The sequence below is a fragment of the Melitaea cinxia genome, chromosome 3, assembly GCF_905220565.1.
Source record: "Melitaea cinxia chromosome 3, ilMelCinx1.1, whole genome shotgun sequence".
NCBI lineage: Eukaryota > Metazoa > Arthropoda > Insecta > Lepidoptera > Nymphalidae > Melitaea > Melitaea cinxia.
This window is the reverse complement of record NC_059396.1, coordinates 9,282,974-9,306,276: the sequence shown is the minus strand read 5'-3', so window position 1 is coordinate 9,306,276 and position 23,303 is coordinate 9,282,974. Positions and strand designations below refer to the sequence as shown.

At 37.4% G+C, this 23,303-nt stretch overlaps 3 protein-coding genes across 3 annotated transcripts in view; all 3 read right to left on the bottom strand.

Moving 5' to 3' along the window:
* Positions 1 to 595: 595 nt before the first annotated feature.
* Positions 596 to 2,582, bottom strand: LOC123669416 (probable NADH dehydrogenase [ubiquinone] iron-sulfur protein 6, mitochondrial). Its single transcript, XM_045603021.1, has 3 exons — positions 2,324 to 2,582; positions 1,662 to 1,838; positions 596 to 770 (listed from the first exon to the last, which is right to left on the bottom strand). Exons 1-3 carry the CDS (start codon positions 2,438 to 2,440, stop codon positions 705 to 707), a joined length of 360 nt encoding a protein of 119 aa, XP_045458977.1. The 5' UTR covers positions 2,441 to 2,582; the 3' UTR covers positions 596 to 704.
* Positions 2,583 to 3,310: 728 nt separating this feature from the next.
* On the bottom strand, positions 3,311 to 6,690 carry LOC123669768. Its single transcript, XM_045603359.1, has 3 exons — positions 6,093 to 6,690; positions 4,869 to 6,037; positions 3,311 to 3,421 (listed from the first exon to the last, which is right to left on the bottom strand). Exons 1-3 carry the CDS (start codon positions 6,688 to 6,690, stop codon positions 3,311 to 3,313), a joined length of 1,878 nt encoding a protein of 625 aa, XP_045459315.1.
* A 3,880-nt stretch (positions 6,691 to 10,570) lies between these two features.
* LOC123669415 (chromodomain-helicase-DNA-binding protein 7) overlaps positions 10,571 to 23,303 on the bottom strand; it is a 32,929-nt gene continuing 20,196 nt past the window's right edge. The window contains exons 14-16 of the mRNA XM_045603020.1: positions 21,517 to 21,663; positions 14,302 to 15,175; positions 10,571 to 13,767 (exon numbers count right to left, since the gene is read on the bottom strand). Coding sequence (XP_045458976.1) covers positions 11,455 to 13,767; positions 14,302 to 15,175; positions 21,517 to 21,663 — 3,334 coding nt within the window. The 3' untranslated portion in view covers positions 10,571 to 11,454. The remainder of the gene's footprint in view (positions 13,768 to 14,301; positions 15,176 to 21,516; positions 21,664 to 23,303) is intronic.

Here is a 23,303-nt window from a genome sequence, read left to right as displayed (position 1 = left end):
TCCCACTTCTGATGTAGGAAGGAGGTCACACTGGTTAATTACAATATAAGGTAATACTAGATAGAGAGTAATATTATATGTAACAATTAATTCGTTTGCACAAATTAATTATCGAAAGCGTCTAGGTTAACCTAGCTAGCAGAATACAACAAGTGCATCATGCTAAGCCAGAGGCAAGTCTCCTTTAGCCGCGGTTGCTCCGGTTTTTTTACACAGGTTAGAATGACTCGAGTAATAGGATGAGTGAGGGTAGGTGAATATCGAGCGATATGCTAGGTGACGTGCTCGGTGCATCTCTTGTTTATAAATCCCTTGCTAAATGCGTACAGCGGCGCAGGTGCCGTTATATCATAAAAAAAGAAAAGGAATCGGCCAACATCTATTTTTCATACCCCTAAATTATAGGGGTAGCCCACCCCTAAAAAATTTTTTTGACAATTTATTTTATTTTATTTGGACACAATACATGGAAACAATATTATTTAGCTGTGATCTTCTGTAAGGTCGAGCTGCTATCCCAGTGGGGTTGCTCCAGATTTTGAGCAGGAAATTTCCTGCTGTGCCCTGCCTCAGTAACAGTACTATTAAAAAATAATCATTTTCAATACATTTATTGCATTTAGTTATTCACAATTATAGACTACAATTTCTATATGAAAAAAATAATTACAGATGAGTGTTTTGCGCAGACAAAGCATTTGATTTCAGTGATGATCCTTTTTAACAAATCTCAATCCACAGTATCCACATGCGTGATTGCCAGGTTTGTCCTACAAAATAAAAAAAAATCACATACATTTATATATTTGCAAATTTAATTTAACATAATTATAGTATCATTTCTGCAAAATATAACACTAAACAGCATGTTTCGAGTTTAATTTTAATTTTTTTTTTTTCACCAAGCAAGTGACAAACAAGTATAATCATAGCCTAGGGACCACTGCAGTACCAAGAGCATTTTAAGTTCATTGCTGACGCTAACCCCATAATCTTACCCTGGTGCTCTGAATACCTTTCTCACCACAGAAACACAATAATACTTGAAAGGAATATGATTTAGTTGTGATCTTCTGTAAGGTGAGGTACTGCCCCAGATGCTGCTTCAAATTTTAAGTAAGATATTTTTTGCTCTCCCCTACTGAATTAAGCAAAATATTTATTGAAATACAATAACCTAACAAAGTTCAGTTGTAAACAAGTAAAATGCCAACTGTGCATTAACTGGAAAGATAGTATTTACTAAAAAGTAATGAACAAGTGTATTACAACAATAGCCTACCTCTAGCCATCCCTTTGAAAGCTTTTTGAAGCTTATATATACAAAACAATACAAAAAAAAACCAAAACAACTGTTTCCTTACAAACAAAAAAAAAATCAGACTAATTTGAATAGATAAAAAATATTACAACGTAGGTAGTTATATTAATGATCAATTAAAAATGAATCATTAGGGATGAGTCAAAATTGCTAGTCAGATCTCAATTACATTTATATGGGACTACACGACGAGCACTGGCTTTCGGTTAAAAAAAGAATTGTTTGATCATCAAAATCGGTTCACCCAGTAAAAAGAGACATTAAAAATACTGTTGAATTGAGAACCTCTTACTTTCTATGAAATCTGTTAAAAATCAACATTAAATCTTCAAGTATTTACCACATTAATGTACACTCTTGGATGACCTTCCGGTCCACTTCCACCATCACACCAAACTACTCTTTCTGTTACTTCTTTTGGAGGTACTTCAGCTATTAAATTTACAGCCCAATTAGGATTAACTTGCTTTGGTGCCAAAGCAAATCTTGCAAGTCGGTAGTCATCCGAATCCCACTTCTAAAAATTCATATAGTTAATTTATTACAATGCCTAAAGTACACTTATATAATTTCAAATGACTCCTTACTCCTCTCCCTGTATTTTTTGTTCATTAATCTATCACAATGTGAAAAGTTTAATATTACAGTGGTACAGAACACTGTAAAAGTTTGTCTTTTATTTGGTTGCTTTGTTTATTTTTTATTCATTTATTAAATAAGGAAAACTGAATAGTAGTTTGTGAGTTATATGATTGCGATATATTTGTCCTTTCTTACATAATGGTTTCTTACCAGTTTTAAAACGGCAAGGGAAGGGAGTTCTTGGGTGAAAAATATTTTGATCAAATGGTTAAATACAAAAAGATTGAACAGTAACAGAAATCTACAAATAACAACAAAAAATTTCCTAGCGACTTTTGATTCGATGTAAGCAATATTCAAGACAATTTATATTAGTTTTTTTTTTATTTTTTTATAAAGATTATTTATTATTACGCTGACCTGTCCGGTGTGTGTATCCACATCTTCTATTTTGTTCGTTATGCAACGGATCGTAGTTGATCTGAGTATGGGTGTGATAGAATTAACGATTTTACCTGTTTTTAAAATAGAATTCATTGTCAATAAGAAAATTTATTAATAAATTAGACAAGAAAACCCAGGATTATTTTAAAAAGGAATTTATAAATAAAATAGATAACACTCCGAATAAAAGAACATTTGTCATTGTCAATTGATATCAATGTCATTATGTCAATCGTATTTTTTTTTCTTTTTTGTTGTGGCAATTCTCTTACATAGTACATTTTACCATTATCAAACAGGGAAATTTTCTCTGTGCATTTACAGGAATAAGAGAAGCTAAATTTAGGAATCATTAAGGGCAGGATATTTATAACATATACATAATAACTAAATTAAATAATAAAGTATAATATACATGTAAATATATTACTTATATTATGTAGGTATATATGTATGTCATACATAATATAAATACTAAACCAGATATATATTAAATGTGATACATATTAAAATTTCTTTATTATTAGTAATTATATAATCTGAAATTATTTTATGTTGTTAATTTTTTTTTATACAGGGTGGGGATGACAATACAACGATAACATTGACATCATATATATAATGATATTCCAAGCCCACATACAAAAAATCAATAAAATACACCCAGTAGTTTGGTCAAAAAATATGATTTTTCATTTTTTAAAATTACTACGTGTTGTATAACATTAATAAACGGTCACCCGCAGGTTAACGACCCTTTGAGCGCACGCGTAATTTAAAAACGTGCAAAATTGTTATCTTATATACACATATTAAAAAACATTTGTTAAATAGTTTTAAAATGCAGTATGATGATTCTAATAATTTTCTTTAAAAAATTTTTGTTTTTTATAAATTTAGTTTCTTTTAATGCTTAAATTTTAAATTCTGAAAATGTAAATTCTGAATCTAACATAGTTTTTTTCAAGTAGGTAATATCACGGGGAGCACATATGGCATATCAAATTTACAATCTTTAATAAGTATTTCATTGACTATATTTATTTCAATTTTCGTTGTACTGTCATCCCCACTCTGTATACAATAGATGAGTAATTGAGGTTGGATTTGACATTCTTGTAAGGATCTTATGGAGGATAAGGAAAGAAATAATTGTGTTTGCTGGTATTCGAAAAAAAAACGGACTAAAAATATTAGAATAAATAATAGGTGAATAAATAAATAGTAGAATAAATAATAGGTGAATAAATAAATGTGCTGTGTGGCTACAGCACTAAAGAATTTAACCACCCCCTCTCTTCCCATGGGTGTCGTAAAAGGCGACTAAGGGATAACTTTTTTTTTTTTTTTTTAATTACGATATGGGCTTACTCTTGACCTCAGTCTAGCTCTAGAGCACAGACGAGGTCGAAGATGGAGCGAGTTCGCCCAGAAGAAGCCTGTTCACTCGCGCTTTAAACATGTTCGGGTTATATGAACTCGGAAATACAGACGCCGGCAGGGAATTCCATTCCTTGGCTGTGCGCATTAAAAAAGATGATTCGAAGCGCTTTGTACGTATGAAAGGTATATCAATCAGGTAGGGATGAAAGCCTGCGGTACGTCTGAAAGTCCAATGGAAGAAAGGAGATGGGGGTATGAGCTCGTACAGCTCCAGGGCACACTCTCCAAAGTACAACCTGTAAAAGATCGTTAGACTGGCAACCTTTCTTCGGTGAGCCAGAGTATGAAGAGATTTCACCAAACTGGCATTACCGATAAGCCGCTTGGCTCTGCGTTCCACTGAGTCCAGTGTGGCGAGTTGATATTTAGCTGAGCCATCCCACAAGTGACTACAATATTCCATGCACGATCGGATTTGAGCTTTGTACAGCGTAAGAAGCTGTTCAGGCGTGAAATATCGCTTAACCTTATTTAAGATGCCAAGCTTTCTGGCCGCAGTTTGCGCTTTGGACTCAATGTAATTGCCAAAGTTGAGGTTAGAATTCAACTCTATGCCAAGGAGGTCGAGGGTATCGGACACAGGGACAGGTGTACCACGGAAAGTAGGAGTCAAGTTGAAAGGACTCCGTTTGGTGGAGAACAAACAAGCCTGCGTTTTGGCGGCGTTGAACGTGACCAGGTTGCAATCACCCCATTGGGATACTTGCCCCAGTATTGAATTTGTTCGTTCTACCATGGGCTCTCTCTGAGAACGTATTACGTCCCTGCTGTCTTTTGCGCTGGACAAATATCTCTCAACAATCGTACTGTCATCTGCGTATCCAACAATGCCTGGTCGTAGCATGTCGTTAATATGTAGCAGGAAAAGAGTTGCAGAGAGAACAGAACCTTGAGGGACGCCGGCGTTTATATCCATCAAGTCAGAGGAGCAGCCGTCCACGACCACTCTGATCGACCGTTCACTCAAAAAGTCTGAAATCCAGCTACAAAAGTCAACAGGGATGCCGTAAGCAGGAAATTTGCTAAGGAGACTTGCGTGCCAAACGCTGTCGAAGGCCTTCGAGATATCTAGTGATACAGCGAGCGCCTCACCATGTTTCTCAATGGCTTCGCCCCAGCAGTGTGTGACATACACCAGAAGATCTCCAGTAGACCGCCCCTGACGAAAGCCGTATTGGTGGTCACTGAGGAGTTCATTGTCCTCTAGGTAGTTCAGCAACTTGCTGTTAAGTACCTTTTTCATGACTTTGCAGAGCATGGAGGTGATGGCGATTGGTCGGTAGTTGCAGGGATTCACTCGGCTACCCTTTTTGGGCACTGGCTGCACATTAGCCAGCTTCCAAGATTTTAGCACCGTTCTAGTTTGAAGAGAGAGGCGGTACAGGCGCGTGAGTACAGGAGACAGCTCAGGTGCACAACCCTTTAGGACGCGCGCAGGTAAACCGTCAGGTCCACTAGTCTTATTCACGTCAAGGTTCAGCAAAACTCTACGGACCTCTTTATTGTGGATCGTGATCTCTTGCATAGAAGAGTCACATCGAGGCAAGGATGGTGGTTGTGTAGAGCTAGCGTCAAGACGCGAATTGCTCGCAAAGAGAGATGCAAACAAGTTTGCCTTTTCCACTGCCGAGTGAGCTAGCGAACCATCAGGCTTCTGCAGAGGAGGCAATGTAGGGCGGCAGAAATTGGACTCTACTGCCTTCGACAGAGACCAGAATTGTTTACTACCAGGGGGGTAGGAGGCAAGTTTAGCGCCTATACGACGGATATGGTCGAATCGGGCCTTTTGTAATATCCGTTTGCAGGACTTGGGGGCTGAATTAAAAGCTTTCTTCCTCGTGCGAACCCTCCGCGCTCCAGCTTTGGCATCGCGGACTTGTACCCAAGCTTTGTAAGCAGACTCTTTAAGGGCTTCAGCATGGGCGCACTCAGCATTGTACCAAGGTCGGGATTTGTGGTCGAGCGATATGTCGGAGAATGGTATAAAGTATTCCATTCCCTGTCGAATCACGCCCGCAACTGCCTCAGCCGAACACGAGGGGTCACCCGAGGAAAAACCGACTTGCCGCCAAGGGAAAGATGCATAGAAATGCCGCATCTCTTCCCAGTCCGCTAACTCATATCGCCACACTCTTCTTGTGCCCCTTAGACAGTTGTCCGGAGGAGAGGCGGTCGATATGGATTTCACCAGACAATGGTCGGATGATCCTAGAGGGGCAGATACTGAGACCGAGTGTCTGTCTGGATCTGTAGTCAGCAGAAGGTCCAGGCAATTGGCTGTATGGCTAGCAATATCTGGTACCCGTGTTTGCAACCTGTACCATCTGGGTAAGATCGAGTGCTAACGCGAATTTGCGCGCCTCCCTCCCAGCGTGGCATGTTTTCTCGTACGGGAACAACCACTGCTCGTGGTGAGCGTTAAAGTCCCCGAGAAAAACAAGTTCCGCCGTCGGATACCGTTGCTGCGCTTTGTCTGCCATCTCTGTAAGGTGGTCGAAGAGCCTGGTTGTCTCCTGATCTCCACTGTGCGACCGATAAACACAGGCGTAGACAGTCTTGTCCACGCCGGTGTCCACTAAAACCCACAATGTAGAGAACCCGGTCGCTTCAAAGCACCGGAGTCGCTTATAGCAAATGTTATTGCGGACGTACACACAGACCCCAGCGTGTTCCTTGAACTTATGTTCTAATGAGTAGCATGGGTAGTTGAGGTACGTCGCATCTGCTGGACATTTGATTTGCGTCTCCGTTAAGAAAAACAGATGCGGCTTCACGGTCTCAAGGTGGTGGTAGACCGGGTCAATATTGGAATGCAAACCTCGGATGTTAATGAGGTGCACCATCACTGGGAGGAAATGCAGCCGTTTTTTAACTTTTTTCCTTCTTTGTGCTTTTTTCATATTGAGGAGTGATGATGGGGAAGCAGTTGGATGTCGAGGCGCAGCTTTTACCATGCGGATTCCCTAGGCTAAGCTGACCATTAGAGGAGCTCATCTGGAGACTGCGGGGACGCCCGAGCCCCCCTGGAAATCGCCACCGGGTCCTCCCACCCAGTCGCCAACTGGCACGGTGGAGCCATCCCAGGATTTTTCGCGAGGTGGCGGGGCAGCCTTTGGGACGTGGCTGGCGCGCTAGGGCCCCCAACTGCCTGCGGTCGGTCAACGGCAAGACCGTGCCTTGGATCCCGCTACCCTCCATCCAGTATGAGCTACCCGGTACAGTGCAGTCCAAGATTCCGAAAAACTGCGCAAGCTGCGCAACTGACACTCTTCTAATCCCCCAAAGGCACTGGTACTCTCGCTCACAGACGGAACGCAGCAAGCTGCTTGGCGCCTGGTTCCGACGGGAGGGTGGTCGCTGCCAGGCGGCCCCTAAGTGGGACCTACCACCGCGTTGTGTGGGGGTCGTTCAGCCGTCACCAAAAGTAAATTAGTGGTGCCGTTGCCCGGGGTGGACCACTAGGAGGTAGACCCCAACCACCCCTCATGCAGCTCAGTCTCAGGCATAACATGGTTCCACAACCACCTTGAAACTTAAGAAGCCGACCGATGGCGGGATAACCATCCAACTGCTGGCTTTGAAATACACAGGCCGAAGACAGGCAGCAGCATCTTCGGTGCGACAAAGCCAGTACTGCGGTCACCAACCCGCCTGCCCAGCGTGGTGACTATGGGCAAAACACATGAGTTCACGTTATTTTTGGCGTAAACTTGCGGAGGCCTATGTCCAGCAGTGGACTGTTTAGGCTGTAATGATGATGATAGGTCGTTAGGGCTGGGCAAATCCACGGTAACCTGTCAAAGTTCCGTGGATCTAAATTATTTAAACACACATTTCATTACTCCACCTGTAGCTGTGGATTTCAATACTAGGGCTGCAACGCTTTCATTTTTATCTACTCATGTCTCACCAGACCTACCCAGCTTTTCATTTGAAACAGTCTCGCCGGAGGATATTAAGAAGCATGTCCGATCTATATCAACTAAAGCGATTGGTAGTGACAACCTCAGCCTCGACATGATTCTTCCGGTGTTGGAGGACATTGCACCTGTAATAACTCACATAATAAATTTTTCACTTACATGCAATGTCTTTCCATTACTATGGAAGAAAGCCCTTGTCATACCCTTACCTAAAACCTCTAATGCTACAATCCCTTCGCAATTTCGGCCTATATCCATTCTTCCCTTACTCTCCAAAGTTCTAGAATCCGTTGTTCATAATCAAATTTACACTCATCTCTCTTCTTACAACCTTTTATATCCTTATCAATCCGGTTTCCGTCCTTCTCACAGTACAGTTGGAGCGCTGCTGAATGTGGCGGAGGATGTGCGGTGTGCAATGGATCAAACCAAGCTCACTGCCATTATCTTGCTTGATTTTAGCAGCGCTTTTAACTCAGTTGATTACGACATTCTTCTTAGTACCTTGCGCGCGGTGAATATTTCAACCGCTGTTCTTGACTAGTTTCACTCCTATCTTTCTGGACGTCAGCAGTGCGTTACTTTCAACGGCACCACATCAGGTTGGATGGAACTTACTGCTGGTGTTCCACAAGGTGGCGTCTTATCTCCTTTGCTATTTTCTGTATTCATCAATAATGTTTCTCGTGTTATCACTTCTCCCTTCCATTTGTATGCAGATGACTTACAAATATACAGACGCTTCAAGTTGACTGAGCTGCATGAGGCTGTTGAAACTTTAAATAGCGACCTTGCTGCAGTTCATGTCTGGGCTAAATCTTTTGGGTTGCTGGTAAATCCTGCTAAATCACAAGCTATTATCATTGGAAGTAGTCGATTGAGAAGCAGGCTTGACTGGGGATTGGTTCCTAAAATCTCATACTCTGGGGTTTCGATTCCTTACTGTGATAAAGTTAGGAATTTAGGGCTCATTATGGACTGCAATGGGGATATTCTATTTTCATAAATGTTGAATGAAAATACTAGAAATATTTTTTTAATAATTTTATTTAATATTTTTGTCGTCCGGGTTTTTTGTCACCTATAGAAGTCGCTGGCGCACAGGACTTGCGAACCCTTGTCAAGTATAGGTGACTACGGCGGTCAAAAGGTTAATCCGTTCTCTACACGCTGTTGTCAAGTATAGACGACACGAAATGCGACGACTGATGACGTCATAAGCGAATAGCGAGAAAACTAGTGAAGTGCAAGACGAGCGATACCTTAGAACATCGTCGCATTTTGGAAGGCGTCGATGATTTTAATAATATACAATTACCAATAAAAAAAAATATTTTTTTCATTTTTTTTTATCTAAGGTTAAGAGCGAAATTACCATTTTCCTTCTCATTCTCAAAATCATCTGGCAGCATCAATATCATCTCTAACCCTCATAAAAGCTTTTTTTCTGAGACCCATGTCGTGTCGTATGTCGTGAAATATTTGATTTGAAATATTGTTACTTACTCAGTACTGTTTTAGTACTATTTGCTGCCTAAGCAAAAAAATATTTAACGCATGTAAATATTTCTTTTAAACTAAGGCTGGCATGGACCGCACCGATCATATTAATTTGCTTCATCGGATCAACTACTGAGTTGGGGAACAATGGAATACGGGGCACTATAGAACAGTGTCGATAAAAATTTGAATTCTAAACTATTCGTGTGGTAACGCTTCGACCAATTACAGCGCGTCCTGCGTCAAACGAGGACGTAGTGAAATATGGCGGCGTGACAACGATGGAACTGTGAATAGAAAAATATTCCATTTTTAACCGACTTCCAAAAAAGGAGGAGTTTCTCCATTCGACTGTATTTTTTTTATGTATGTTACTTCAGAACTTTTGACTGGGTGGACCGATTTTGACAATTTTTTTTAATCGAAAGGTGGTGTGTGTCGTTTGGTCCCATTTAAATTTATTTGAGATCTAAAAACTACTTTTCTAGTTATATCTAATAATGCGTTTTTACTTGACGCTTTTTTCGTCGACCTACGTTGTATTATACCGCATAACTTTCTACTGGATGTACCGATTTGAAAGAAGATATCCCTAGTTTGGTACCAACCAGGAAACCAGGATCTGATGATGGGATCCCAGAGAAATCGAGAGACCCTTGAAAATCCGTAATAACTTTTTACTGGGTGTACCGATTTTGATAATTTTTAATTTTATCGAAAGCTGATGTTTATCATGTGGTCACATATAAATTTCATTGAGATCTGATATCTACTTTTTGAGTAATCTTTGATAACGCGTAGTTACTTGACTACTTTTTCGTCGATCTACGTTGTATTACTCGTCGATGTAATTGAAGTCGTTTTTTTTTCGTTTGCGAGCAAACACAATTATAATGTATGGAAGTCAAACATGGGCCATAACAAAAAACACAATGGACAGAATTGCCATTTGCCAACGAGCAATGGAGAGAAGTATGATAGGAGTAAAAAAAGGGGGAAAACGAAACATCGAGATTAGGAAAAATACCAGGAAACAGGACGTAGCCCTAAAAATAAAGACTAAAATGGAAGTAGTCGGGACACATGATCAACAATGGTACCCAAAGGAAGGTAAAAGAAAAAGAGGTAGACAACAAAAAAGGTGGGACGATGATATCAGACAAGTTGCAGAGCCAGAGAGAATGGAAATAGGTTGGAGGCCTTTGTCAGTTGGCAAACAGACTTACAGAAAGTTAAAAAACGCCATGTGTGAATAATTTTACAATGTTTTATATATGGAAACATAATTGTAAATCTAATGAACGAGTAAAGGCTTTTTATTTTATTTTTATTATTAAAGATAAAATGAAAAAAATAATAATAATAAAACATATTTTTAATATTTTATTAGTTTTCGTGATTTGTCATCTTACTATTATCTACAATACACAATTCATCATTCAATTACAGCAATGCAAAACATAATAAGAATACATGTAATAAATAATTTTATCACATTCAGCATTTGACTTAATGAAAAATATATAAAAGTCAAGACGTAATAGTTATTACATTTTCTATCATCTACATTTACTCAGTTACAGAAAATTGTTCTTTAGCAGTATCGCTAGCCATAATTAATATTAAACTTATCAGAATGATTGAGTTAAAATTGTTTACTTACGCTATTTAGCGTATGTTTTCGAGATCGTTAAAAAGTAAATACTTCTTAGTGTTTATTTAATATAAACATGCATTTACGCGAAGAGATGAAAAAAGATTACATTTGGTAATAACGAGCAAATTCAGTTTCAAAATGCTGATCATGATCTAGCCTTAGGGAAACATAAACATATTATTTTAAAAAAAATTCAACATTTGTTTAATTTTAAATTTCAATAAACCAGTCTTCTGAATTTGACCTATTTAAAAAAAGAGTAACTATAAATTTACAATTTTTTATTTTAAATCATCTAATCTTAAAGTTGCCATATATATTACTCATAAAACATACACATAAAATAGCTTATTAATTCATAGAAATGTTGATTTAAAAAAAAAAATGGCATCATACATGACAGAAAATGGAGATCAAATATTTTCAATTTTTGTATGACGATAATTAAAATGATGCAGACCAATTATTGTATATCTTTTCCTTGAATATCATGGTATTTTTTATCATATTTAAATGGTATTTTGCAGAAATAAATTAGTTATAGATAGTTTATATTCTATTATTATTTATTGATTATTATATAATTAATGATTTGACGCTGATTCAGTTGATTGTCGTCCAGAACTAGATCTTAACTCTCGTCGGGGCCCAAGCGAAGAATCTTCTGAAGATTTGCGGCCTTTCTTTTTATTTCCTCTCCTCATACTCTCATTTAATGCATCTCCGGTATTGATGTCTTCTGTAGCATCTTCTTTGCTTTCACTATCGTTTTTTGAACAATCTAGTTTTTGTACATTTTCATTGTCTTTCTGTAATTCCCTATCGCGACACGTGTTTTGTGAGATTTTGTCGTCCCTTTCAGTGTTAGTAACAATGGAACTGGAACATTCCGTCGTTCTGTTCATTTCAAAATCACTGGCTTTCATGCCCGTTTTAATAACAGTAGAAGGTGCTATTAAATCTTCTAAATCCATTTCCCCCGTATTTGTAGTATCCGATTGTTTATCGACATTTTTAGTAACCTCTAAGGAATTCTCCTTTACTTTTTTTGGAGTTAACTGCATGGCTAAATTTTCTGGTTCATTGGTTATTTCTTCAATCGTTCTTTTATGGGCGATAGTTACTGTAGATCCATTATCTTCAGGTGGCATGCGAGTTAAATATTCGGGTTGTTTGTTAAGTTTTTCATATGAGTCTTTATCTACATCTTTAGTTTTTTTAGCCTCTGCAGAACTAACAAGACTAGCGCTTAAAGCTCCAGAAGCCATTTGTTCTAGTAACATTTTACTTATGTCAATATCTTTTTTATCCCCTTTTAGTAGTTTCTCCTGAACGGCAGCAAACTCTGGGGGCATTTGAGATCTTAGGGGATCGAAAGCTAACTTCTTTTTATCTGTTTTGGACAAATCCGTAGCTGTAGTCTCATGGGTATCAGTGTCACGACTTCTTTTATCCATTTTTACAGACATATCATAATTTATAGTTTGTTTAGAAAGAGATTCTAGCAAATAAGGGTCAGGAGGCAGCAGTATTTGAGGTAAATGACCTGATTGATTGCGGTCAGACACTTTTTGTTGCCGAGATGTAGAAGAACTAGTTACAACTGTTGACGATCTAGGTGCAGTAGTTTTTGTACTGCGAGAATTATGACTTGCATTGTGTACAGATGTCGCCGTAGAGCTTGTTGCTAGATTGCTACTTAACAATCCTAATGCGTCGTATGAGGACATTCCAGAATGCACACCAAAGGGTGACAGACCACTCAATCCTAACTGCGGATATAACATATTAGGGTTTGGAAATACGAACGGAAACTGAGAGCTAGTAGATTTTGATGTAGAGGCGCTAGCTGATTCGGACGGTTTTCTACTTTTGTTTTTGGAGTCTGTAGATCCACTTGAACTAGCTAAGCTATTCATATCAATAGATGGAAAACCAGGCAATCCTAAGCCAGCTAAATTAGCAAATATGTTACCACCGGATATATTTCCAAGTAAATTAGGCATACCGCTAAAAGAGTTAAGTAGAGGATTATTTTTAGGGTCAAAACTGCTTAGACTAGAAAGGAGTTTGGGATCAAATCCTGTTAGGTTTGATAAAGTTGCAGCCAATGTCTTTGGATCGAAAGCACTTAAACTGGATAAACTAGCTAAAAGTGCAGGGTTTAAGCCAGAAATATTCTGGTTAAGATGTGTATTTGACGATAAAATATTAGTCGAAGTTGTGTCAAGAGTAGGTGGTCTACCCTTTTTACGTTCAGGTACAGAACTTGATGATTGCATAGGAGAGTTTCTTGGATTACGTACGTCTTGAGGTAGTTTTACATGCTCTTTAATTCCTTCTGTCCACTTTGAATCAATATCATACATTGGATTTTCTGCTATCCAATGTGCAAGATGTTTTAATTGTGGTGCTTTATGACCTATTAATCTTTTTCCTGTTACACGATGAACAACAGGTACATGCTCATCTGGCGCCAGTCTTGGTGTAAAACCGCGTCTTCTTGCATCCGCGTTAGTCTGCTCTGCAAGCCATTTATTAACTTTAGCTTCATGTGAATAAGGTTTAGGTGTTGTTGGTTGTGTCTTTTGATTTTTGTTGCTTTGTTCGAGTGATTGTTGTAAATATGACGATAGCTCCTTCGAAGACGAATGTGGAGATGGCACGTTAGTAACAGTTACAGAAAATGGCTTTTGTGTTGGAGGTGTGCTTGCATTGCTTGGTGGAGCTGCCGGTGTCACTGTTACTTCTGGAAGTACAGTTGAACCTTTATTTCGCGGGGGGTCACACGACCCAGTCAAGCTAGGACTTCGACCTTTAGCTGCAGAAAGCCCCAGAACAATTTCATCTAATTTCTTTCGTTTCTTTTCTTTTCCAACAATTTGTTCAGGGGCAGGCTGTAATATTATAAAATATTATTTTTAAAACAATGAAACAATTTTTAACTACACACAGATTAATAAATAAACAATAAGCTCTCTTTTAGTTTGTTTTTATAGTTCTTATTACATTAACATTATTAAACATGTTTAAATCATTGTAATGAATAGATAAAAATGATAACATTGCATAGTTGAGATTTTCAAATGCAAATGATTTAATTAAATATATGTTTTTTTTATTACATCTAGATCATCAAACAAGCGTAAGGTTTACCTGATGATAAGAGATTACGTAGCTTATAGATGCTTGCAACACTAGAAACATAGCAAGCGTGTTGCCGACCCCACCCACAATCTCCCCCAGGAGCTGTGGTAGCTTTACTCACCACAGGAACACATTGGTTGAAAGCAACATTATTTAGTTGCGATTTTCTGTAAGGTCGAGGTACTTCCTCTGTCAGGCTACTCCAGATTTTGAGCAGCATTTCCTACTGTGCCCTACGTCGGTGGATTTCTTAATACAAAAACAATTACAATGTTCATACATACCACATTTTTCCTTTTCATAAGTCTCGTTAATGTATCATCTAATCGACTCCTCGTCTGTGTATTTGCAGCAGGCGAAGCGTCTGCCTGGGGTGTCCGACGACCCATAGAAAAATCTTGGATTTCACTCAAGTCTAAAGGGGCCGATAGGTCAACAGGCGCCACAGTTGTAACAGGAGCTGGCGAAGGCGGTACAGAAGGTGCAGGAGAAGGAGCCACGCGCTGATGTGCAGGCGGAGGAGCAGGAGTTGAGCGTCGAGAGCCGGAGTCACTAGATGCATCATCACGTTCCAGATTCACTGATGTTGGTAATCTGTGAGTCTCTCGCGAAGATGAATGTGCCGCTTGTGGCGAAGAAAGTAGCGCATGTAATTTAGCACGTTCTGTTTCGACATCGATGGCGATATGACGTTTCTGACTTTGTTTACGATCGTCTGAAATTTCTACTTGTGTGCTGCTACCATCCCCAGCTTTAGAAGAACTAGCTGTTGACGTTGCTGATGGCCACTCACAATTCTGTACAGCGTGAGCGATATGATGAAGTCTTGTTTCAAGTGCTCTTTCCGAAAACCAATGTTCTGGTGTTAAAGTTTCATCTATTCTCCCTAACTTTGCCAAATTTTCAAGTTCAGATAAAGCATCCGTATCCTCCTCGGTATCGCGTTCAAGAATGTTTGAAGTACGTTTGCTACGTCGTAAGGACATTCTTGGCTCTTCAGCAATTTCAGTTACAATTTTTTCTTCGTCGTCTGAAGTAGGCTTTTGTGATTCACTTTTAGAACTGCTTTTGTATTTTGCATTCCATTTTCTAGAGCAATCAGCAAAAGGAAGTTTCGGATCACAAAACAGTTTGTTATAAGTATCACCCAATCCATGCCTGAAAAAATAAAATATAAATAACTTTATTACGCAACTAATGAAATCAAATAAATTAAAAGACAGGTAGTATAATTCATTATACACAAAGAATATAACCTTTTAAACCTGCACAAAGTCTTACAAACTGAACTACCCGAATGAGTGAATTTGGGTAATTCTATTGTTTTGTTCCTATTGTAATGATTTCGAAGGTCAAAGCTACACATAATGGGTTTTTAGAAAGCTAACAATGTGTACTTTAATTTAATTCAAGTTGTATTTGCAAACAACATTAAATTAAAAAAAAAAATACTTGCGGTCAAAATTAAAATTCAGGGTGTACGATTTCTTTGCTCTCGAGTGTATGTACATTATTATATGTAATAAATAAATTATGTATACTAGAATGTATCACTAAAGAATGACCTCTTCCATGGGGTTGAATATATCCGGTGCATAACAATGCATGTATTCATAAACCATTCTTTTGCATAGTGTAAAGAGGATTGGGGGTGAGATGTTACACAGTTGCCTGCAAGTGTCCGGCCAAAAATAATTTCATGATTATAAACTTTAAAAGATGTAAGATGTAAACGCAAATATACCATCGCAAAGCTATTATATTAGACAGTAAAAATATGTTATTTAAAAACTTTTTACAATTATTCATAATTATAACAAAAAGAAAAAATTTCACTTCATTTTTAAACTTGACTGTTTAAAGAGACAAGCTGCTTCGATAGATTCCTGGTCTGGATAGGTCCTGTATCTTTCGTAAGCGCGTAAGCAAGGCTATAATTTACAATTAAAACATTCACTAAAATATAATAAAATTTGAAAAAAATTGATAAAATAATTTGAAAAAATTCTCAAAAATGTTTTTTTATATGTAGAAAAGAAAATCTTTTGGCCGGATCGAAAGGAGTCGGGTTCAAAAGTGCTCGATTTATACTGTATATATATATAGAGCTTCAAGCATTTAGGATCAATGCTGACTAGCCAGGATGGGACGGGCGGGCGATGAGATAAAGGCAAGGATTGTTGGCGGTAACAAGAGCTTCTATTCGTGCAGCAAAATCTTTTCCTCGAAATTGCTTGGTGTTACATCAAAACTGACTATATACCGCACCATTATCAGGCCCATAATCACCTATGCCTGCGAAACGTGGACGCTAACGCAAAAGGATAAGCGTAGACTGGCAATATTTGAAAGAAAAGTGCTGCGACGAATATTCGGAACCGTCAAGGATGACAATGGGACATATCGACATCTTATGAATCATGAAATAGAGGCGCGCATAAAAGGTGAGAATATTGTCAGACGTTGCAAGTCTTCAAGACTGAGGTGAGCAGGCCACTTAGAAAGAATACCGGAAACCAGGGCAGCCAAAATAATATCTGAGTGGACACCACAGCAGAAGAGACCGAGAGGAAGACCCAGTAAAAGATGGAAGGACTGCGTAGAGGATCTGAGGACGATGGGCAAGTTTACGAACTGGAGGAGGGTTGCCAGAGATCGTGACAAGTGGAAGAAAATCGTGGAAGAGGCCAAGACCCACAAAGGGTTGTAGCGCCACTGGAAGTAAGTATATACGAGCCCTGATGCAAAATAGTTCGTCTAGTGTGAAATTTTCTCTGTGAGATTTTTTCTAACTTCATTTTTTTATATCTATATAAAATATTAAGCTGTTCTACTATCGCATGTCGCGTTACTTATGCCATTTTTAATTATGAACCAATAAATTATTTTAGCTTTTTAAATTTATACATATCCTGTTTTAAATTCGAAGAAGTTATAAGTAAAATATTTCGTCTAATTGTTAATCGATGCAAAAGAGTTCGTCTATCAGTGATTATTCCTTCTTTGTACAATTATGTTGCATAATTTAAAGTTGTAAAAGTAATTCTGTGTCATTTGTCTAGTGAAACAGTATAAATTCCGAAAATTTCAGTTTTTTTACCGACTTCAAAAAAGGAGGAAGTTACTAAATTCGACCGTGTATATATATAATTTTATGCATGTTTGGGAATAACTCCATCGTTTATGAACCGATTGGAAAGGAGATATCCCTCGTTTGGTACCATGATAAGTAAATCAGGATCTGATGATGGGATCCCAGAGAAATCGAGGGAAACTCTCGAAAATCCGCATAACTTTTTACTGGGTGTACCGATTTTAATTTAATCGAAAACCGATGTTTATCATGTGTGTCACATTTAAATTTCATCAAGATCTGATTACAACTTTTGGAGTAATCTTTGATAATGCGTATTTACTTGACTATTTTTTCGTCTACCTACGTTGTATTACTTGTCGATATAATTGAAGTCGGTTTTTCTTCGTTTGCCTGCAAATACAATTATTTCATTAGTTTTAATGAAATAATTGCATTGCATAATAATATATATAAACTAGCTGTGCCCGCGGCTTCGCCCGCGTTGAAATCAGTTTGTCACAAAGTTTTCCCGGCAAACTTCCAGTGAAACTCTCATCAAAATCGGCTTAGCCGTCCCGTCAACCTTCATCTTGAAGCCCTCTCTCCATTGGTGAAACCACATGAAAATTCGTTCAGTAGATTTTGAGGGAATCGATCACATACGCTTTTGGGGACTTTGTTTTATAATACACTAACTGTTGCCCGCGATTTCGTCCACGTGGTTATGAAGATATCCATTACTATTAAGATTCTTAACGTAAATTATTTTTTTATTTCAGTCACTTGAAATGCTTATTCTCTGAGTAACTTTTTTAACACAATTAGTAACACAATTTAACACAATTTAGTATAATTTAATAGTTATTTTTATAAAACCTCTCTATACACCACATTTTTAATTTTATTTTCAGGCTGCAGTATAAATAACCTATCAGGCGAACTTACAGCTGCTGTATATATTTCATACAAACTATCAACCCCAATTAAAACCCCTTAGCGGTGGAATATCGCAAAATCCGTTCTTAGCAGATGTCTACTAACTATAATCTACCTCGCTGCCATATTTCATCTTTGTCCATCCTGGATGAATGGATCATCCAGCGGTTTTTGAGTTCTCGTGATGAGTGAGTCAGTGAGCTTTCTCTTTTATATATATAGATTACGATGTATTAATTGGAGCATACATTTTAAATTTCAAGTCCTTAATCACATAGGACTTTCATACAAACTTCCAACCCTCATTAACCGACTTCCAAAAAAAGGAGGAGGTTCTCAATTCGCCTGTATTTTTTTTATGTATGTTACATCAGAACTTTTGACCGTGTGGACCGATTTCGACAATTTTTTTTTTTTTTAATCGAAAGGTGGTGTGTGTCAATTGGTCCCATTAAAATTTATTTGAGATCTAACAACTACTTTTCGAGTTATATCTAATAATGCGTTTTCACTTGACGCTTTTTTCGTCGACCTACGTTGTATTATACCGCATAACTTTCTACTCGATGTACCGATTTTGATAATTCTTTTTTTGTTAGAAAGGAGATATCCCTAGTTTAGTACCATAATAAGGAAACCAGGATCTGATGATGGGATCCCAGAGAAATCGAGGGAAACTCTTGAAAATCCGCAATAACTTTTTACTGGGTGTACCGATTTTGATAATTCTTTTTTTGTTGGAAAGAAGATATCCTTAGTTTAGTACTATGATAAGGAAACCAGGATCTGATGATGGGATCCTAGAGAAATCGAGGGAACTTCTTGAAAATCCGCAATAACTTTTTACTGGGTGTACCGATTTTAATAATTTTTAATTTAATCGAAAGCTGATGTTTGTCATGTGGTCACATATAAATTTTATTGAGATCTGATAACTACTTTTTGAGTAATCTTTGATAACGCGTAGATACTTGACCATTTTTTCGTCGATCTACGTTGTATTACTCGTCGATGTAATAATGAAGTCGGTTTTTTTTTTCGTTTGCGAGCAAACACAATTATTTTATCCCCTTAAGGGTCGAGTTTCGTAAAAATCCGTTCTCAGTAGATGTTTACGCCCTATAAGAAACTTATTTGCAAAATTTCAAGTTTGTAGCTGTTATAGTTTCGGAGATTTCGTGATGAGTGAGTCAATCTACCATACCCCGTTTTAACCTCAAAAGGGAGTTGATTTCTAAAGATACATTATTTTGACACCTTCTCACCATCCATAGGGCATACATTTTAAATTTCAAGTCTCTTACCTCAAAAACATAGGACTTTCATACAAACTTCCAACCCCCGTTTTATCCCCTTAGGGGTCGAGTTTCAAAAAATCCATTCTTAGCAAATGTCTACGCCCTATAAAAAACGTACCTGCCAAATTTCAAGTTTGTAGGTGTTATAGTTTCGGAGATCTCGTGATGAGTGAGTCAACCTACCATCCCCCGTTTTAACCTCAAAAGGGAGTTGATTTCTAAAGATACATTATTTGGACACCTTTTCATCATCTATAGAGCATTTTCGGAAATTTCGTGATGAGTGAGTGACCTTTCGCTTTTATATATATATATATATACATATACATACACACACACACATACACATATATATATATACATATATAAAATAATAATGGGTCGTGGCAAGCCCGTTTGTGAAGAGCTTCGAAGGCGAATAGTTTGTGGGGTCGATGCTGGCAAATCAAGTTACCAAATATCTAGACTTGATACTTCCCAGGTCTACAGTCCAATCTATCATTCAGCACTATAAAAAGAATAGAACGACTTCTTGTTTGAAGAAAAATGGGCGACCACGCATCACAAGTGCAACAGAAAACGGAATCCTGAAGAAAATTGCTGGAGAACTCACGGTAAAGTGGAAGGACATGATTCGCAAAGACGTCTCAGTTGATACTTGCAAGAGTCTTAAAAAAAATGGGTTACGGATTTTACACCGCTAAGGAGAAACCACTGTTGACTGCTATACAAAAGAAAAAAAGGTTGAAGTTTGCTCGTGATCATTTAAAATGGGCTTCCGATCAGTGGCGTAGTATCATTTGGAGTGACGAGTCCAAATTTGAAGTGACAGTCGGCGATGAAAGGAAAAGTGATTCGGAACAAAATGAGGCATTTCATACTGATTGTCTCAAAAGCAAAGTAAAGTTTCCGGCGTCTCTTATGATATTCTGCAAGGTATCAAAACCTTTTGAAAGATAATTTACTGCCCTCTATTCCGTCACTCAAGCATCAAGATTCCTTCATTTTTCAACAGGATGGTGCTTCCTGCCATACTGCAAGGACAACAAAAATGTGGCTACTGGCGAAAAGCATCCCTACAATCGGATCTAACAGCCTGGACTTGTAGCCGATCGAAACCCTATGATGGAAAATGAAAAAAGTTCTCCGTAAAAATCCATCAAGATCGAAGAGCGACTTAAAGGCTAAACTCTTGGCTGTCTATGAGTCATTTACGCCTGAAGAGTGTGCAGCGTCGGTTGCAACCATGCCTCTTCGCATTAAAGCTGTCATTGAGAGCAAAGGCGACATAACTAAGTGGTAGACGAAGTATTTCGCGTGAGTGACAAGGGTAGATGAATACTTTTGCGTTATGTTTTATAGATTTTTTTTTAAATTTTTTATGTTATTTAAAGTCATGAAAGAATTTCAGTTATATTAAAATAAACTTTAAAGTTCTTAAAAATTGTGGTTTACTTTTTACTAAAAGTTCTTAAATATTTGACCAATACTTACTTTCTATATTTTATGCTTTGCATTATAATTTGCAATAAAATACTATATAATACTATATATATGTCACCCCCAGTGAAAGAATTTTTCAAATCAGTTCAGTAGATTTACAGCCTATTCACTGCAAGTAAACAATCAAAAAAGTGTTTCCTCTTTATAATATTAGTATAAAGTCTGTACAACGAGAAGAGATACCAAACGTAAACAAACTAAATGCGAGGTCATTCAACTATGCAGGGTTTTGTAACCTTTTTTTACTTAGACAAATTTTTAAAATGTAAAATATAATTTACATTTTGATAATTACTTAATTTAATATAATTAATTAAATACAATTATTTGTATAAGATTTGATACTTCTTAAATAATAATTATCAAAATATAAAAATCACCCCAAGTGCTTCAGGATACGGAATGAAATAAAAATAAATAATAAAAAATCAAAGGGCTGACCGCGATCCGAATGTTTTCAAAGCCAGTTAAAATATCGTTCGACCTTACAGAGAGATACGTGCAGCAGATAACAAACAAACAAGATAGAAAGAGATAGAATATATTTTGTTTGTTCCGTCGTCGCTACGAAAAAATGATGGGCTTTGTTTACGTTTGGTATCTCTTCTCGTTGAACAGACTTTAGATAATATTTTTAAGTCCGTACAATAGGATCAATTAAGGAATTATTATTAATAACTCCTTACTTGCACACTCCTAGGACCAGGAGCTTGTCGTGTCGCGCGGGCTGCCACCAGGGCGGCGCGTCCAGTGAGCGCTCGCACAGCGCCAGGCGCGCTTCCAGCGCCGGGTGTGGAGCCACTTCCTCGCGGAGAACTCGAAGGAGATCGATTCTGAAAGGACATTTATACGATTGAAGTTTTGCGTTGAGTTTTGAATACTTGTCGATTAAATAAATAACGAGATAAAATTTTAAAATCCGTTTTATAGATCCGATGAGATGAAATTAGATTTCTGGAGCTGACTAGCTTTTACAATGGTTTTCCTATCATATATCACGTTGCTGGACAGTACTTTGTTATTATTTTTCGTCTAGTTGACAGTATTTTTTTACATACATTAGTTTCTTACGGCTGTAGCAGCTGTGTCACGGCAAGACTTTAAAATTTTTTGTAATATCTCATTACGGCTCTAGCCGTATTATAGTTATATCCGTAGCGTCGTATAATATATGGTGAATATTTTGTATTGTGACTGTAAGGCTAAGGCCCTTGTATTATAACATAAATAAACAATATTTATTTCAAAAATAAACTATCGGCTTTAACTATTCGAAAAATAAACATAACATAATTTCGAAAAATAAACATAACAATATTTCTGGCCAATGGTTTTTCGCTGTTTGACTAGCTCGTTGGCGCAGTTCGTAGTGGCTCTGCTTTCAGTGGCGTGCATATAGTTTTTAGACAAGGTAGGCAGTCAAAAAAAATATGAACAGCCACACTGCACCTACTTCCTCGCAATTTTTTCCTAATTTATTTCAATTTTGTTGAGAATAGAGGCTTTTAGATAATTTCAAGAACAGACAAGTAAATTATTGGACGCGTAAAGTGCATTTATACTTATAATGCAGGCATACATATACACGTACAGTAACCAACTGATACTTATCAAACAAATCAGTTACTGGATAGACTGTGACCTCATAAAGGCTGGCACTCTGATAATTTCGTTTGTGTCAAACATAGGAAATCATTGATAACACTATTAATTAGTTACGAAATTGTATGCACTTACTTGTTTATTTGTTAATAAATGAAAAATTATAACGTCATTGTTATTTATATGCTAAATCGATACGCCTGTGTTGAATTTGGATGCACTATTTACTTTCATAAAACACACATCTTTGTTACATATTTCATAAGTGAACTTATTCATCACTAATATATTAATACTAGCTAACCCGGCGAACTTCGTATCGCCTAACAGTGACTTTTAAGTATTATCACAAATCTTTTGTATGGGAGTATAGAAAAGTGTTGTTTTTAGATTTTTTCAGGAAATTTAATTTTTTTTTGAATTTTTCTCTCCGTAAGAACCACCCTCGTACTTCAAGGAATATTTAAAAAAAAGAATTAGCGAAATCGGTCCAACCGTTCTCGAGTTTTGCGCTTAGCAACACATTCAGCGACTCATTTTTATATTATAGATTTTCACTAATAACGAACGCACAAACGAAAAATTCAAAGTGAATTGCGTAAATTGTCATTTGTCATAATATTACTCTGCCGAATGATTCGGCGGATGCAATTATACGACCGTGTCAAAAATCATAATTATAAGTACAAACGGTATAGAATTCAAGACAATTTAATTTGACAGGTTATTCTTAGGCAGTGCCGCAGTGCAATTTCGTTGTTAAACCACAAAAGTTAAAAACACAATACTTTGTTCGTATTCCATATGACGCGCGCGACATTATAAAATTGTTGGATTATATAATGTCTTAATTGTCACTGCTAACATTTGT